Source organism: Dermacentor albipictus, chromosome 3 (genome assembly GCF_038994185.2).
Source record: "Dermacentor albipictus isolate Rhodes 1998 colony chromosome 3, USDA_Dalb.pri_finalv2, whole genome shotgun sequence".
NCBI lineage: Eukaryota > Metazoa > Arthropoda > Arachnida > Ixodida > Ixodidae > Dermacentor > Dermacentor albipictus.
Genome location: NC_091823.1, coordinates 130,977,240 through 130,994,133, shown reverse-complemented (window position 1 = coordinate 130,994,133; position 16,894 = coordinate 130,977,240). Strand labels below are relative to the sequence as shown.

The 16,894-nt window shown below is 43.2% G+C and overlaps 1 protein-coding gene across 2 annotated transcripts in view; it reads left to right on the top strand.

Annotated features, from left to right (window-relative positions):
* The window catches only part of LOC135921138 (integumentary mucin A.1-like), an 85,082-nt gene that overhangs the window by 21,913 nt on the left and 46,275 nt on the right, over nucleotides 1-16,894 (top strand). The window contains exons 4-7 of one of the 2 annotated variants that reach the window (XM_070536718.1): nucleotides 1,576-1,614; nucleotides 5,238-5,276; nucleotides 5,863-5,901; nucleotides 13,729-13,758. In XM_070536718.1, the coding sequence (XP_070392819.1) occupies nucleotides 1,576-1,614; nucleotides 5,238-5,276; nucleotides 5,863-5,901; nucleotides 13,729-13,758 (147 nt within the window). The remainder of the gene's footprint in view (nucleotides 1-1,575; nucleotides 1,615-5,237; nucleotides 5,277-5,862; nucleotides 5,902-13,728; nucleotides 13,759-16,894) is intronic. The other variant, XM_070536719.1, reaches the window with a different exon arrangement.

Here is a 16,894-nt window from a genome sequence, read left to right as displayed (position 1 = left end):
AGAAGCTTGCGATGTTCACTTCGCTAACTTATTAATCGAATTAATAGGACGGTGCAATAAATAATAAATCGACATCTCTACATGGCATGGCATTTTGCAGAAACTGGAAGCTGTGGTTTCTACTTCGGTCGACATTATTCTGCAGATCACGCTCGCTTTCGATAACCACTTTTGTTTACTTTTATCTACCAATACTATTTGCCGAAGGCCGTTAAAGGTGGTTGCAAAAAAAACGACACAAGATTGCAATGCAGCCGCAGTCTACAACAGCCCAAATGAGGCATATACAAAAGAGAATGCACAATACAAAGCAAGAAGAAGCAAAACAAAAATTACATCAGAGTGGCACCAAATCTACCAAGCCGCTAAATTAAACATTACAACCAGGTCATAAGTCTTTAATTAGACAAATTACCATTACTAAAGTAGTAGTTATGTACTCCTAGACGAAGTAAAAATTTGTTAGTGTGGTTTCAGATTTATTTACGCTGTCTACAGTTAATGATTCATTGATGTGCAGCTCATTTGATTCCTATATTGTTCTGAGGGAAAGCGAGTACTTATGTACATCTATTCGTGCTGACATAGGTTGAATTTCCTCTTGGTGGCTGCTTCTTACTGTTGGAGAGAGACACTGTTTTATTTACTGGGTGTATTTAGATTAAACCAGTTATGGTGAATCAGATAAACAAGTTTTAGTCTAGCTATGCTTTTGCGTTCTGAAAGTTGAGGTAGGTTGAGCTTCCTGAGCATTTCAGTTACGGAGTCGGTTGAACGACATGAGCGTTGCCACTCTTCTTTGAGCTTTTTAAATTCTATCTACCAGATTTCTTTAAGCGGATTCCCACACGAAGCTAGCGTATTCTAATGTGGGACGAACAAGCCTCAAATATGCAGCTAATTTAGTTTGTTGAGGAGCAAGATTTAACTTTCGCTTCGTACAAGAGCTTTTTTTCGGCTGATGCGTATGCGTTGTTTATGTGAGTTTTCCAGTTGAGGTCACTCGATATGGTAATTTCTAGGCAGCTAATGTGATTTTCACGGCTTATGACCTCACCATCTATCTCATAATCGAAGGAGTCTATATTTTTAATCTTGTTGGTGGTCCTTATACGCATAGTCTTGCTGCAGTTTATTTTCATTTTGCACTGCTTGCACCAGTCACTAATGTATTTTAATATGGAATTTAAGGCGATCTGGTCATTGCGATTGACTACTATGGTATACATTATGCAGTCGAACACCATTGATATCAAGGTACGTAATTTGCTTCTTTGCACAAACTCGTGGATGGGAGCTAATGAGACGCGCTGAACCCTAATAACCTCTCATTTCCGTGGATGGCTCCGACATGGCTCCGACATGTTTCAGCAGAGAGAATACACGTACGAAAGAAATAATGAAGATAAATGTCACAATCCTTTATAGCAAACAATCATTTTGAGCTCTGTTTTTATTACTATTTAACTTAGTCTATAGACCTAGTTTGTTTGACCGGATTGCACTAAAATTGCACAATGCTGATTTCAAGTAATATTGGTTCATATTCTGCAAATGTAAATTTCATGCTATCAGACACACCTGAAGCTTCCACGGCGCCAGAAAATGGAAATGGTAAGGCAAATTTAGCGTTGCTGTCTTTCTGTGAGTAGTATAAACCTGAGCATATTGTATTTTGAGGACCATATTCACTAATATATCATCACTTTTTTAGGCGCTTTCTTTGAGAAAACAATTAAAATTAATTCCACGCACAGCTCCCAGCCATACAAACCTTGGGGCTGTTGACTTCAATAGGCGAGTCCCCATTTTATGCAAATTTAAGAAAACCTCATGTGTCTACAAGCATCATTGAATAGATATTTAACACTTCGACGCACAAGGGAGTCCTGCACCAATGGTTTCTCAAACAGTTCTCCTCTGCGTAGTTCTGCGTAAACTTCATATTTACCGGATACCATAACAACCAACTAGGTGCTATGGAACGCTTCGCAATATATAGAAAAAAGGCTGCTCACTTATGTCGATTTTATATATTTGCCTGTTTAGATTACTTACACAATATTCCTAATTTACCCCTAAGAACCAAGCAGAAAGAGCAAATATGATTAAAAACTTGAAATAACTAGAACAAATAGGCACGTCACGGATCACAACATCTCACAGCAAGATCTAGGACCAAGCAAACATTTTTCAAGGCCAGCAATGCGTTCACAATCGTTATTGCAATTTAACTTGAACCTGCAATACAAAATGAAACATTACTATTTCTGACAAAAAAAGTGCACAATTCACAATATACTTACATAATGATTAAAATTATCACCACGGAGACTCAGAGGCCCTATTGTGATGGTTCAAACATTTACCAAGTAATAATTGCTTAAGACAAGTGATCGCATTTATTAATTGTTCACGGAAAGAATGAGTCGTTGTGCGCAATATTTCTAGCAAAATGCGACGTGAACTTTCATATGTGTTAGACCTTTTTTGTTAGTTATATTTACCGAATTGTTTGAATGAAAGAGTAGTTTTTCGTAGAATAATGTACTAAGTTATCCTGGATATTTTTGCGTGTAGCTTGCCAAGACAGAATGTTGTGAACGGCCCTTAACACAGATGGGAAGCCTGAATTTTGTAAGCAAGGTAATTGACACCGACATGGTGCACTCCGCCGTATGAAAAGGTTTCGTGGTTCCTGTCACTCACATGCAATAAGTTCTTGCTCAGGAGATTCTAGCTGAGGCCTCGCGTTCTGGCATGAGTCTAGACCTAAACTTTATCATCAGGTTGGTAATTGACTTGTGGATGGCGAAAATTATAGTCACGCGTTGTGCACTGCTGATGACACGCGACTCGTTGTGCGGCAGAGCTGATGGAGGAACAGGACGCTTCAATATGTGTGCATTATTCCTGCTGTGAAACTCACGCGTTGACGCATGACGTACCCGGACACCCAATGTATCTGTCCTTGATGCGTGAACAATCTGCCCGTTGCATCTGTCGGATAGCGTGTGCTGCGATTGGAAGTTTTAGTATGGCGCAAACTGCTTGCGTTAGTGTTTGCATTTCCGCACGCTAAACCTCTGCGGGACGCTATTCAATATAGATTTAGTATAGCATAGAACAACAATGGACGCAACGCGCAACACTTCACCATGCCAACTAGGTGCGAGTAATCAAAGCTCCAATGTTTATTGGCTTGCCATCTAGTTAGTAGTACTCCAAACCACATTTTTGATAGTAGATAGTTTTATAATAGCTTTTGTCGCATTACGTACGTTAAACGTAGGCACTTTTGTGGGATGTTATGGTCGGCGTCCCTTCAATGCATTTATTTTAATGTGCGGCAAGGCAAACGTAAGAAAGACGTTAAATATAATGTTCCCAGATTTTCGGGTTTTTAGAAGACGGGTCACCGTCTTGTGCCTCATGACAAATGTATCTAAGCTAACACAGGTCATTAGCAACCATCTCGTTGTTGTAATACGGGCGCTTCTCGTCAGGCCTACGGATGCCGTAATCGCTGAACAATCTCAGAAATTGCACGCACTATGTGCTCATAACTAGCGTTTCAGCTGAGTTTAGAGGAAGCAAAAGCCAATTTCAATATTTACTGTCAATCGAAGAGAGTGAGAGTGTAGCCATTACGAGCATGGAGGAAGGAAATAGTTAGGACATAGTATTACGTCACTCAGCGAGCCTTGGCAAGCGAACGCTCCTTGAAGCCCATACATTGGCTCAGTGGCATCCGAACACCTAACGTATTTCGTCGAGATTGCGGGGCACGAATCGTGATTTGCTTAGATGTCTTGTTGTCAGTAGCTGCGCCAGCATCTTTTATTTGAAACGCGCATGTTCAGCTGGCCTGCCTTGGCTGTCACTGGCAGAGCGGGAACACAGAAACCAACCGTGCACGCTGGTGTGCGTTCGCGTGTTAGGCCGACAGGTTTGGCTTCAAGCGCGTTGCGTGATGCTCCCTCCTAACTTTTTCCTTCCTCCATGATCACGATAATTCAAAAGTAGGCGGGAGCCATGCGTGCCGCCTTGTTCAACAAAGCTATTTCTTAGCGTCCATAGACTGCGAGCGTTAGCGTATCCCGATAAATTCCAAAAATAGCTAAGGCACGCTATGCGCAAAGCTTATAGACGCGTTTTTAAGTTGTTTCACTGTATGGAAAGTGTATACTTAAGTTTTGAGATACAATATATGCGCATTACGCCCGAAGGCTAATACATAATTTCTTTAGGGTAACTTACGGCAACCTTGACTTGTAATGTTAAGCCGCCTCGTTTCCTTACTCGCTATGGTGTTTTGTTGCTAAGCACAAGGTTGCGGGAGTGAATCCCGGTCGTGGCAGCCGCATTTCGGTGGGGGCGGAATGCAATCGCAACCGTGATTTAGCTGCACGTTAATGAATCCCAGGTTGTACAGATTTCCGGGGAACTCCACTACGGCATGCCACATAATCAGGCAGTGGTTTTGGCAGGAAAAGCCCAATATTTTCTTTCTGACTTGTAAGATTGTCGTTATGTACAAAGGAAAGGCATTGAGAATCTATGGGCATCGATTTTAACGTAGTTGTGCTACTCGATATCGCCGCCAGTGCCTTTCTTGCTCGCTACATTTAGCTGGCTACGTCAGTGAGCAAAACCGGGAGCACTCCATGGCCTGTGTGTAAATAGCGAAAGGGTCTATAGCGTCCTGCGCGCTCGTAGTGTGGCCCCGCTACATCTGAGCGTTAAGTGTACGGCCACTAACACTATACTAAATCGATCTATTATGGCGAACACTCTCCTAAAACCAGTACTGCCACCTAGCGGCCGCGGTCACTCACACAGACCTCGGCGGCAATTGGAAAAGAGCTTTGTCTCCGCGTAACAGAAAAGTCTTTTCTCGTATACTGGAATTAGACTACGAAGCTATCATGTCTACAGCTTGTGTGTGTTTCGTTCTTTACGATTTATCTGACGTAATTTGCTTTTAAAATTTTCAGTTATTTTGATAAAGCATTTGCGCTTAGCGGAGTACATAGAAGAGAGAGGATAGGATGTATGCTGCTATTCCGTACACAAGCGCGCGTGCGTGACGTACATCGCTTGCGGTGGTGTTGCTTGTCTAACGTCGACAATAGATTCACTGTGCATCGAATTTCAGAGGGTGCAGTAGAAGCAGATTCTGCTAAAAATATTCCATTCTCATAAGCAATGCCAATAATTTCTTTGATTTCTTACAGAAACTACATCAACTGCTTCAGATAGAGCAAGTAAAAATGGTAAGCGGGTTTTCATTTTCTATTTCGTATATCTGTTTATATTGCTGTACCACTAATAGCACGCTTTTGTGTGGCCTATTCAGGCTTATTTGTTCTAGTCTTCACAATGGCTCTGACGAAAGTGATGAAGCAATCAACATTACTGTTGTTCTTCATTAGAGGCACATGTTTGATACCAGCTGGTCATCAGGGCTCTTCAATGAGATGGGTATAGGCTGTTCAAGTGCACCGCGTAAAAGAAAAGTCTTTTCTCGTATACTGTAATTACACTACGAAGCTATCATGTCTACAGCTTGTGTGTGTTTCGTTCTTTACGATTTATCTGACGTAATTTGCTTTTAAAATTTTCAGTTATTTCGATAAAGCATTTGCGCTTAGCGGAGTACATAAAAGAGAGAGGATGTATGCTGCTATTCCATACACACGCGCGCGTGCGTGACGTACATCGCTTGCGGTGGTGTTGCTTGTCTAACGACTACAATAGATTCACTGTGCATCGAATTTCAGAGGGTGCAGTAGAAGCGGATTCTGCTAAAAATATTCCATTCTCATAAGCAATGCCAATAATTTCTTTGATTTCTTGCAGAAACTACATCAACTGCTTCAGATAGAGGAAGTAAAAATGGTAAGTGGGTTTTTATTTTCTATTTCGTATATCTGTTTATATTACTGTACCACGAATAGCACGCTTTTGTGTGGCTTATTCAGGCTTATTTGTTCTAGTCTTCACAATGGCTCTGACGAAAGTGATGAAGCAATCAACATTACTGTTGTTCTTCATTAGAGGCACATGTTTGATACCAGCTGGTCATCAGGGCTCTTCAATGAGATGGGTATAGGCTGTTCGGGTGCACCGTAAAAAAAAAGCATTGTGAATGATTACTCAAACTACACAACTGCAAGAGAAAGAAGGTTGAACGGCAAAAGAGCAATAGCTTCTTAAGAAAGAACGGTTGTAGTAAAAATTGCACTATGAATTCACACATATACTCTCATAATCACTATAATAATTATGATCATGATCACATTAATCATTTGTTTATACAATGTATTTCGCTATATATACCGTCATGAAACAATTGCCAATTGTGGTTAAAATGCATACGCAAGAATCAATAGAATTTATTGATAGGAAAGACAGAGAGGTCGACCTGAACTAGTGCGCTCTAGTCTGCTACTCTGCACTGGGGAAGAGGGCAGGGGAGTGAATGTATTGGGATGGATGATGATGACAAGAGAAGTGGTGAGCGCTTATCTACACGAGACAGTTGCCTCGCTAGAGCCGCTCGTCGAACTTGGTGTCCTGCAGGAACTTCAACAATACTTTTGTTGCACGCACTGTAATTGCAGTGTCAGGCCATGGGCCGAGGATAGCTTCCTCCGACAGTAGTTGTCTGCCAACGCTGGCTAGGAAACTGTCTAACGTCCTTCGCTCCAGCATATATGCTGGGCAGTCGCACAGTACGTGTTGCAGTGTTTCGGGCATCTGGCAGTGTACACAATCAGGGTTGATCGATTGGCCGATGAGGTGTGCGTAGCGACGGGTGAAAGCAACGCCGAGCCGAATCCTGTGTAGCAATGATGTTTTGCTCCGTGTAAGCTTCGGGGGCAAACATAATTTACCGTCTGGGTCAATCGTATGCAGACGTCTGTAAATATTATCAGAGTGGGCTCTGTAAGCCTTTGTAAGGTCCTGCACGAGTGCCTTGATCATGGAGTTGGTGTCAGGTCGCGAGTAGGCAATCCGTACTTCATGAGAGGAAGAGGAGGCCGATCTTGTCTCACTGTCAGCGAGTTCATTACCAAAGACACCACAATGGCTAGGCATCCATTGAAAGGTGATCACGTCGTCACTTAACTCGGCACTGTGATAAAGTTCGACGATTTCCAGCACGAGCAGATAGTATGGTCCTTTTTTTAAAAAGTATTTTAGCGCCTGTAGCGCTGATTTGGCATCGCACAATATCGTCCTTTTATGGGGTGTCTGCGTTCTCATAAAACGGACAGCCTCTCGTATTCCCGCAAGTTCTGCAGCCGTAGATGTCGATTTGTGGTCTAATCGAAATTGTTGAGTAATTCCAAGTTGTGGGTGACAAATGCGGCCGTTGTGGCAGATGGCGTGACCGAACCATCGGTATATACTTGTACAGTCCCACTATATGATGTAAATATATGGGACAGGGTGAGCTGGGGCCCCTCTGAGCGAAATTTGGTCCAAGTGTACCAGGCACTTTTTGTGGGCTACATATGCTACAGCATGCCTGTGTTATCTAACATGGGGGTCATCTTGTATACGCACGCTGGAGAGCCTTCAGGCACAAGCACTACGAATGTCTTGGCTTGCCACGCTGCACGTAAACTAAGGGCACAATAGCGGAATCGCGGGCTTGTCCTATCGACATATACAGGTCTTGTGAACCTGTGCGAACCTATCTTCGGCTGCTAACCAGACACTCACACCATCCACTGTCAACACTTCCAAGCACCAACCTTGACTGTGCTTTTTCTAAAGCTATTGCATGTCACGCAAGCATTGTACCTGCAAGATTCCAGGCCACCGACATCCCCGTGACACCTACATGGACATTGCCAAGACCACTAGTGAGGCTTCAGATACCCGGAATTAGGAAGAAATCTCACGTTTCCTCCATACGCAAGAAAATGTGCATACGACAGAAAGCGAAGCACAGAACGGCGTAAACAATCGAAAATGAAGTCGAGGGAGCTCGCAAATAATGTTGTCAGGTCCATTGAAAGAAAGAACGGGGAGGAAGAACAGTCACGACTATTTCTGTGTTTCTTGTCTGTCAGACAGCAGTGGTGTTCGCGGTGCATGGTTGCGTTACCAAGCGCACTGATGACGCCGACGGACGAGTCCTGACTACGATGAGATTAACTTAACATGAACTTACACTCGAGCTCCGTAATATTCGTTCCGAAACGACAGCTACAACTTTCCCATCACCTTTCGCGATTTCATGCTTTTCAAAGCAACTGTCTCAACTTCCTCAATGGTGCTGCCAATTCCCCTCCTCCACGTTCCAATATGGTACCCTGAGTTAGTCACGCACCTCTTAATTCCCCTTTTTCAACAACGAGCTCTGCACCATCCGCCTTGCTACGGACACATACTTTTTTGAGCAACCGGTATGTGTCATAAAATTTGTTACAGCGCAAACACATGCAACTACAAAGTATGAAGGACGGGACACAAGCGCTGTGTGTCCCGTCCTTCATACTTCGTGGTTGCACGTGTTTGCGCTGTAACAATTTTTATGTCGAGTATGCATCAACTCCGGACAGGCCGCCATTGGAATCTGAACCTGGCAACGTTTAACGTTAGAACGTTATCTAGTGAGGCGAGTCTAGCAGTGTTATTGGAGGAATTAGAGGGTAGTAAATGGGTTATAATAGGGCTCAGTGAGGTTAGGAGGACAAAAGAAGCATATACAGTGCTAAAAAGCGGGCACGTACTGTGCTACCGGGGCTTAGCGGAGAGAGGAGAACTAGGTGTCGAATTCCTGGTTAATAAGCAAGTAGCTGGTAACATACAGGAATTCTTTAGCATTAACGAGAGGCTGGCAAGTCTTGTTGTGAAACTTAATAAGAGGTACAAATTGAAGGTGGTACAAGTCTATGCCCCTACATGCAGTCATGATGACCAGGAAGTCGGAAGCTTTTATGAAGACGTGGAATCGGCGATGGGTAAAGTCAAAACAAAATACACTATACTGATGGGCGACTTCAATGCCAGGGTAGGCAAGAAGCAGGCTGGAGACAAGTCACTTGGGGAATATGGCATGGGCTCTAGGAATAACAGAGGAGAATTATTAGTAGAGTTTGCAGAACAGAATAATATGCGGATAAGGAATACCTTTTTCCGCAAGCGGGTTAGTCGAAAGTGGACGTGGAGGAGCCCGAATGGTGAGACTAGAAATGAAATCGACTTCATACTCTGCGCGAACCCTGGCAGCATAAAAGATGTAGACGTGCTCGGCACGGTACGCTGCAGTGACCATAGGATAGTAAGAACTCGAATTAGTCTAGACTTGAGGAGGGAACGGAAGAAACTGGTACAGAAGAAGCCAATCAATGAGTTAGCGGTAAGAGGGAAACTAGAGGGAATCCGGATCAAGCTACAGAACACGTATTCGGCTTTAACTCAGGAAGACGACCTTAGTGCTGAAGCAATGAACGACAATCTCATGGGCATCATTAAGGAGTGTGCAATAGAAGTCGGTGGTAACGCCGTTAGACAGGAAACCAGTAAGCTATCGCAGGAGACGAAAAATCTGATCAAGAAACGCCAATGTATGAAAGCCTCTAACCCTACAGCTAGAATAGAACTGGCAGAACTTTCTAAGTTAATCAACAAGCGTAAGACAGCGGACATCAGGAATCATAATGTGGATAGAATTGAACAGGCTCTCAGGAACGGAGGAAGCCTAAAAACAGTGAAGAAGAAACTAGGAATAGGCAAGAATCAGATGTGCGCGTTAAGAGACAAACCCGGCAATATCCTTACTAATATGTATGAGATAGTTCAAGTGGCTGAGGAGTTCTATAGAGATTTATACAGTACCAGTGGCACCCACGACGATAGTGGAAGAGAGAATAGCCTAGAGGAATTCGAAATCGCACAGGTAACGCCAGATGAAGTAAAGAAAGCCTTAGGAGCTATGCAAAGGGGGAAGGTAGCTGGAGAGGATCAGGTAACAGCAGATTTGTTGAAGGATGGTGGCCAGATTGTTCTAGAGAAACTGGCCACCCTGTATACGCAATGCCTCATAACCTCGAGCGTACCGGAATCTTGGAAGAACGCTAACATAATCCTAATCCATAAGAAAGGGGACGCCACAGACTTGAAAAATTATAGACCGATCAGCCTACTGTCCGTTGCCTACAAAGTATTTACTAAGGTAATCGCAAATAGAATCAGGAACACCTTAGACTTCTGTCAACCAAAGGATTAGGCAGGATTCCATAAAGGCTACTCAACAATAGACCATATTCACACTATCAATCAAGTGATAGAGAAATGTGCAGAATATAACCAACCCTTATATATAGCTTTCATTGATTACGAGAAAGCGTTTGATTCAGTCGAAACCTCGGCAGTCATGGAGGCATTACGGAATCAGGGTGTAGATGAGCCATATGTAAAAATACTGGCAGATATCTATAGCGGCTCCACAGCCACCGTAGTCCTCCACAAAGAAAGCAACAAAATCCCTATAAAGAAAGGCGTCAGACAGGGAGATACGATATCTCCAATGCTATTCACAGCATGTTTACAGGATGTATTCAAAGGCCTGGAGTGGGAAGAATAGGGGATAAAAGTTGATGGAGAATACCTGAACAACTTGTGATTCGCTGATGATATTGCCTTGCTTATTAACTCAGGACACCAATTGCAATGCATGCTCACTGACCTGGAGAGGCAAAACAGAAGGGTGGGTCTGAAAATTAATCTGCTGAAAACTAAAGTATTGTTTAACAGTCTCGGAAGTGAACAGCAGTTTACGATAGGTAGCGAAGCACTGGAACTGGTAAGGGAATACATCTACTTAGGGCAGGTAGTGACCACGGATCTGGATCATGAGACTGAAATAACCAGAAGAATAAGAATGGGCTGGGGTGCGTTGGGCAGGCATTCTCAAATCATGAACAGCAGGTTGCCACTATCCCTCGAAAGGAAAGTGTATAACAGCTGTGTGTTACCAGTACTCACATATGGGGCAGAAACCTGGAGGCTTACGAAAAGGGTTCTGCTGAAATTGAGGATGACGCAACGAGCTATGGAAAGAAGAATGATAGGTGTAACGTTAAGGGATAAGAAGAGAGGAGATTGGGTGAGGCAACAAACGCGGGTAAACGACATCTTAGTTGAAAGCAAGAAAAAGAAATGGGCATGGGCCGGACATGCAATGAGGAGGGAAGATAACTGATGGTCACTAAGGGTTATGGACTGGATTCCAAGGGAAGGGAAGCGCAGCAGGGGGCGGGAGAAAGTTAGGTGGGCGGATGGCATTAGGACGTTTGCAGGGACAACATGGCCACAATTAGTACATGACTGGGGTAGTTGGAGAAGTATGGGAGAGGCCTTTGCCCTGCAGTGGGCGTAACTAGGGTGATGATGATGATGATAATGATGATGATGATGATGATGATGATGCATCAACTCGCCCAGAACGAAGTTTTATTGAACCGGTATGTGTTTGTGTGCGCGCCAGTGTCGTTATTTCAAAATGAAATGCGTTTCAGCAGAAGTGCTTATCCTACTATGTTACTGTGCATATTACGAGTCCTGACATCCAACTGACGCTCATCTCATCTATGGGGTTAACATGCCTTCAATTCGCCGAAGGTGGTTACTTATAAAACACAATAATTACACACAAAAAAGGAAAGTAGACCGATTGAAGACGGCGGTGTGCGAAAACGGTGCAAAATACACAAGGTAAAAACAAAGCAGCAACGGAAAATGGAAATACGAAGTACAGATTCATTGCTCCACACATGAATTGTGAGCGTAGCACATATGAAAAAGAGGGTGCAAAAACGTAAAGTATGCGAGACCTCCCATTGCTTCAATTTGCTAGTATTGTGGGTAGGATGTGTTTGCATTAAGTAAATATTTGCAATGGAATTATCCTTCCAAACATTGTACAGACAATTCTTAAATGTACAAATAAATTTGTAAAGTATCGATAATTTATTTGAATAATTCACTATGTCAACATGGTAGATGGCGTGGTGTATTTTCTAGGTACGTTCGTCGTAACGAAAGCACGACCTATAACTAAGATCCCATGGTTTTTAAATATATTTTTCCTCACGTTATGATTTGAGAATAATAGTGTACTTGCTATGTCGCCAAAAATGCGTATTTGGCCTAGTTCTTGTTGTGACTGGTGAACCATACCAATTAGGTTAGTGCTCATCTTCAATCTCCTTCTCTGATTATGGGTGTCAGGTAAAGCCTCTCTTCTAGCGTGTATTTTTACTACATGCATTTCGCGTAATAGGATCTCATGAATGTATATTCTGTATATACGCGTTCATATTCCGCGTACCATTTTACGTAGTTTACGCAATATCTGCCGAATGGAAGGAAACGGGTGACCGTTAAATCGGGTAATCGGTAATCGTTGTAATCGGGTGAACATTAAACAAGTTATCAGAGGTAATTTCTCCCTGAGTAATGAATTTTCTTCGGGAAATCACAAGAACAACACTGCCCTAGCTGAGCACCGCGTCCTGCTAAAAACGTCCACGCAGGCCTGAGTGATTTCTTTTCCTAATGAAGCGAATAAAGAAGGTCATTCAATTAATAAATATAGGATGTAACGAAAACGTTCTCATTTTCGATAATGGTGCACATCGCCTGGGAGAATCGTCAGGGAGCATCTACAGGGCACGCTCTGTTGGCACTTAGTGATGCTTATTAAAAATAAAAATGCGTTTTCTTGTTTTCAGGACTCATAAATGTTGTTAATTTTGCAACGCAACCCGATGTCGTTCTACCGCAAAATTAAGATCTTTTTCTTTCCGCGGCAATGTACGAATTCCTGTTTCTATATAGGAAACATGTGCTGGTGTTATTATTCCGATTTTGGTAACAGGTTCGTATTAATATTTGTTTTATTCCTGGTCTGTTTATGCACAGCCCACAATTTCGCTCTTATTGCGTTGAACACTATTCCAGTAGACAAAATACTGCATGCAAGAGATCAGCAATGTCAATAATAGAAAATTATCTACAAAAAATTGTCGAGCATAAAGAAGTTACTGCACTTATATCGCTTGTGTTGAAAGTGAATCTGCACGAAGCAACTTCTTACCGGTAGAGATCTGGTGATACCTTATTTGAAACCACCATGATTGTTTTTATCGTAGCCATTGTTTGCACCGTTGACAACCTGTACATCCATAATTACGTAGGTGTTACCGGCTGGAGGGTCCCATATCACCATCGCCCACTAGGAATGAGTACTACGTGCGGCACAGTATATGCAGGGATCTAGAATGCACACAATGCATTTCATAAAACGGCCAGTACTGCCATGTGCAGAGGAAACCGACAAACAAAAAGTTCTGTATTATATTCTGTCACTGTCGGAAATACTTTGGCGACACGTACATCTTCACATCTTGCACTTTGATGCACGATTTCAGGGGGCGGGGGAGGGGGTGGATTCTGTAAGAATTGGAAATGGTGGATTCTGTAAGAATCCACCATTTCGGCCGCTGCTTACTGGCTAGGGCCGCTAGTTTCCTCCTGGCTCGTACAGCTGCATCCAATCAGCAGCGGCCAAAAAGGACAGTCCACTAAGTGGAATCTTACAGAATACCCCCCCCCCCCCTGGTCTTTTGAACAAAGCTAGCTTTGGTGCCATGTTTCTTCGTAAGGCTAACATGAGAAAAGTAAGCCATTGTACTATTATTTCAGATGAAACTGAACAAACTCAGGAAGCAAAAGGTAAGTTTCACTATTACACCTGTGTTCGTTATCTATACATGCCGTTCTTGATTTCGACAGGAATAATTTTGCGGTTTCTCAGATCTTAGGGCACTATAACGTAAAGCTATTCAATTATTTATTCCAGTTCTGCAATGAGCCGTTCACGGCTGGTCAAAAATATTTTGCACACCCCCACTTCACCTGTTTGCCACGCGACGTCACGAAAACCGCGATACCTCCACACCTGGTATGACGTGTACACAGGAATTATGCATAATTCATCATCATCATCAGCAGCAGCCTGGTTACGCCCACTGCAGGGAAAAGGCCTTTCCCATACTTCTCTAACTACCGTGGTCATGTACTAATTGTGGCCACGCTGTCCCTGCAAACTTCTTAATCTAATCCGCCCACCTAACTTTGTGCCGCGCTCGGGTACGCTTCCCTTCCCTTGGAATTCATTCCATAACTCTTAATGACCATCGGTTATCTTCCGTCCTCATCAGGTGTCCTGCCCATGCCCATTTCTTTTTCCTAATTTCATCTAAGATATCATTCACTCGCGTTTGTTCCCTCACCCAATCAGCTCTTTTCTTATCCCTTAACGTTATACCTATCATTCTTCTTTCCATAGTTCGTTGCGTCGTCCTCAATTTAAGCAGAACCCTTTTTGTAAGCCTCCAGGTTTCTGCCCCGTACGTGAGTACTGGTAAGACACAGCTGTTATAAACTTTGCTCTTAAGGGATAATGGCAACCTACTGTTCATGATCTGAGAATGCCTGCCGAACGCGCCCCAGCCCATTTTAATTCTTTTGATTATTTCAGTCTCATGATCCGGATCCGCAGTCACTACCTGTCCTAAGTAGATGTATTCCCTTACCACTTCCAGTGCCTCACTACCTATCGTAAACTGCTGTTCTCTTCCGAGACTGTTAAACATTACTTTAGTTTTCTGCAAATTAATTTTTAGATCCACCCTTCGACTTTGCCTCTCCAGGTCGGTGAGCATGCATTGCAGCTGGTCCCCTGAGTTACTAAGCAAGGCAATATCATCAGCGAATCGCAAGTTACTAAGGTATTCTCCATTAACTCTTATCCCCAATTCTTCCTAATCTAGGTCTCTGAATACCTCCTGTAAACACGCTGTGAATAGCATTGGAGAGATCGTATCTCCCTGCCTGACGCCTTTCCTTATTGGGATTTTGTTGCTTTCTTTATGGAGGACTACGGTGGCTGTGGAGCCGCTATGTAAATCTTTCAGTATTTTTACATACGGCTCGTCTACACCCTGATTCCGCAATGCCTCCATAACTGCTTAGGTTTCGACTGAATCAAACGCTTTCTTGTAATCAATGAAAGCTATATATAAAGGTTGGTTATATTCAGCACATTTTTCTATCACCTGATTGATAGTGTGAATATGGTCTATTGTTGAGTAGCCTTTACGGAATCCTGCCTGGTCTTTTGGTTGACGGAAGTCTAAGGTGTTCCTCATTCTATTTGCAATTACCTTAGTAAACACTTTGTAGGCAACGGACAGTAAGCTGATCGGTCTATAATTTTTCAAGTCTTTGGCGCCCCTTTCTTATGAATTAGAATTATGTTAGCGTTTTTCCAAGATTCCGGCACGCTCGAAGTCATGAGGCATTGCGTATACAGGGTGGTCAGTTTCTCTAGAACAATCTGCACACTATCCTTCAACAAATCTGCTGTTATCTGATCCTCCCCAGGTGCGCTACCCCTTAGCATAGCTCCCAAGGCTTTCTTGACTTCTTCTGGCGTTACCTGTGGGATTTCGAATTCCTCTAGAGTTTTCTCTCTTCCATTATCGTCGTGGGTGCTACTGGTACTTTATAAATCTCTATGGAGCTCCTCAGCGACTTGAACTATCTCATCCATACTAGTAATGATATTGCCGGTTTTGTCTCTTAACGCATACATCTGATTCTTGCCAATTCCTAGTTTTTTCTTCACTGATTTTAGGCTTCCTCCGTTCCTGAGAGCATGTTCAAGTCTATACATATTATACTTCCCTATGTCAGCTGTCTTACGCTTGTTGATTAACTTCGAAAGTTCTGCCAGTTCTATTCTAGCTGTAGGGTTAGAGGCTTTCATACATTGGCGTTTCTTGTTCAGATCTTTCGTCTCCTGCAATAGCTTACTGGTATCCTGTCTAACGGAGTTACCACCGACTTCTATTGCACACTCCTTAATGATGCCCACAAGATTGTCGTTCATTGCTTCAACACTAAGGTCCTCTTCCTGAGTTAAAGCCGTATACCTGTTCTGTAGCTTGATCTGGAATTTCTCTATTTTCCCTCATACCGCTAGCTCATGGATCGGCTTCTTATGTATCAGTTTCCTCCATTCCCTCCTCAGGTCTAGCCTAATTCAAGTTCACACCATCTATGGTCACTGCAGCGCACCTTGCTGAGCACGTTCACATCTTGTATGATGCCAGGGTTAGCGCAAAGTATGAAGTTTATTGAATTTCTAGTCTCGCCATTCGGGCTCCTCCACGTCCACTTTCGGCTATCCCGCTTGTGGAAGGTGAAACGAAAAAGAATAAGTATTTCTGATGTGGTGTCTTTTAGTCCTTTGCCCTCTGTTATTGGTGAATAGCATTCAGGCTGAGCCCACTTCGCCTGTTCATAACTCGACGTCGCAAAATGGAGGAAACCCCACCGCGTCAAAGTGACGCACGAGGTCGCGGGATCGAATCCCGGCCACGGCGGCCGCATTTCGATGGGGGCGAAATGCAAAAACACCCGTGTACTTATGTTTAGGTGCACGTTAAAGAACCCCAGGTTGTCGAAATTTCCGGACTCTACCACTACGGCGTGCCTCATAATCAGAAAGTCGTTGTTTGGCAGGTAAAACCCCGTAATTTTTTTTTTGTCAAAGTGACGCGTATGCGTTACACATACCGTAATATGTCGAACAAAACTATTGTTTTATGAATAGCCGGAGACTGCCTCTTTCCGAAAGATATATAACATGAGTGTCCGCCGACCTCTCAAGCACTGGTTACTCTCGCCTGCACGATTGCATGGATTTATTTTCATATAATAAAGTTTTATGCGTGCCAGTATAACGTTACGGAGCCTCTTCGGTGCGTTTACGACACCGCTCTGCCAACCATTTTTTCCTGAG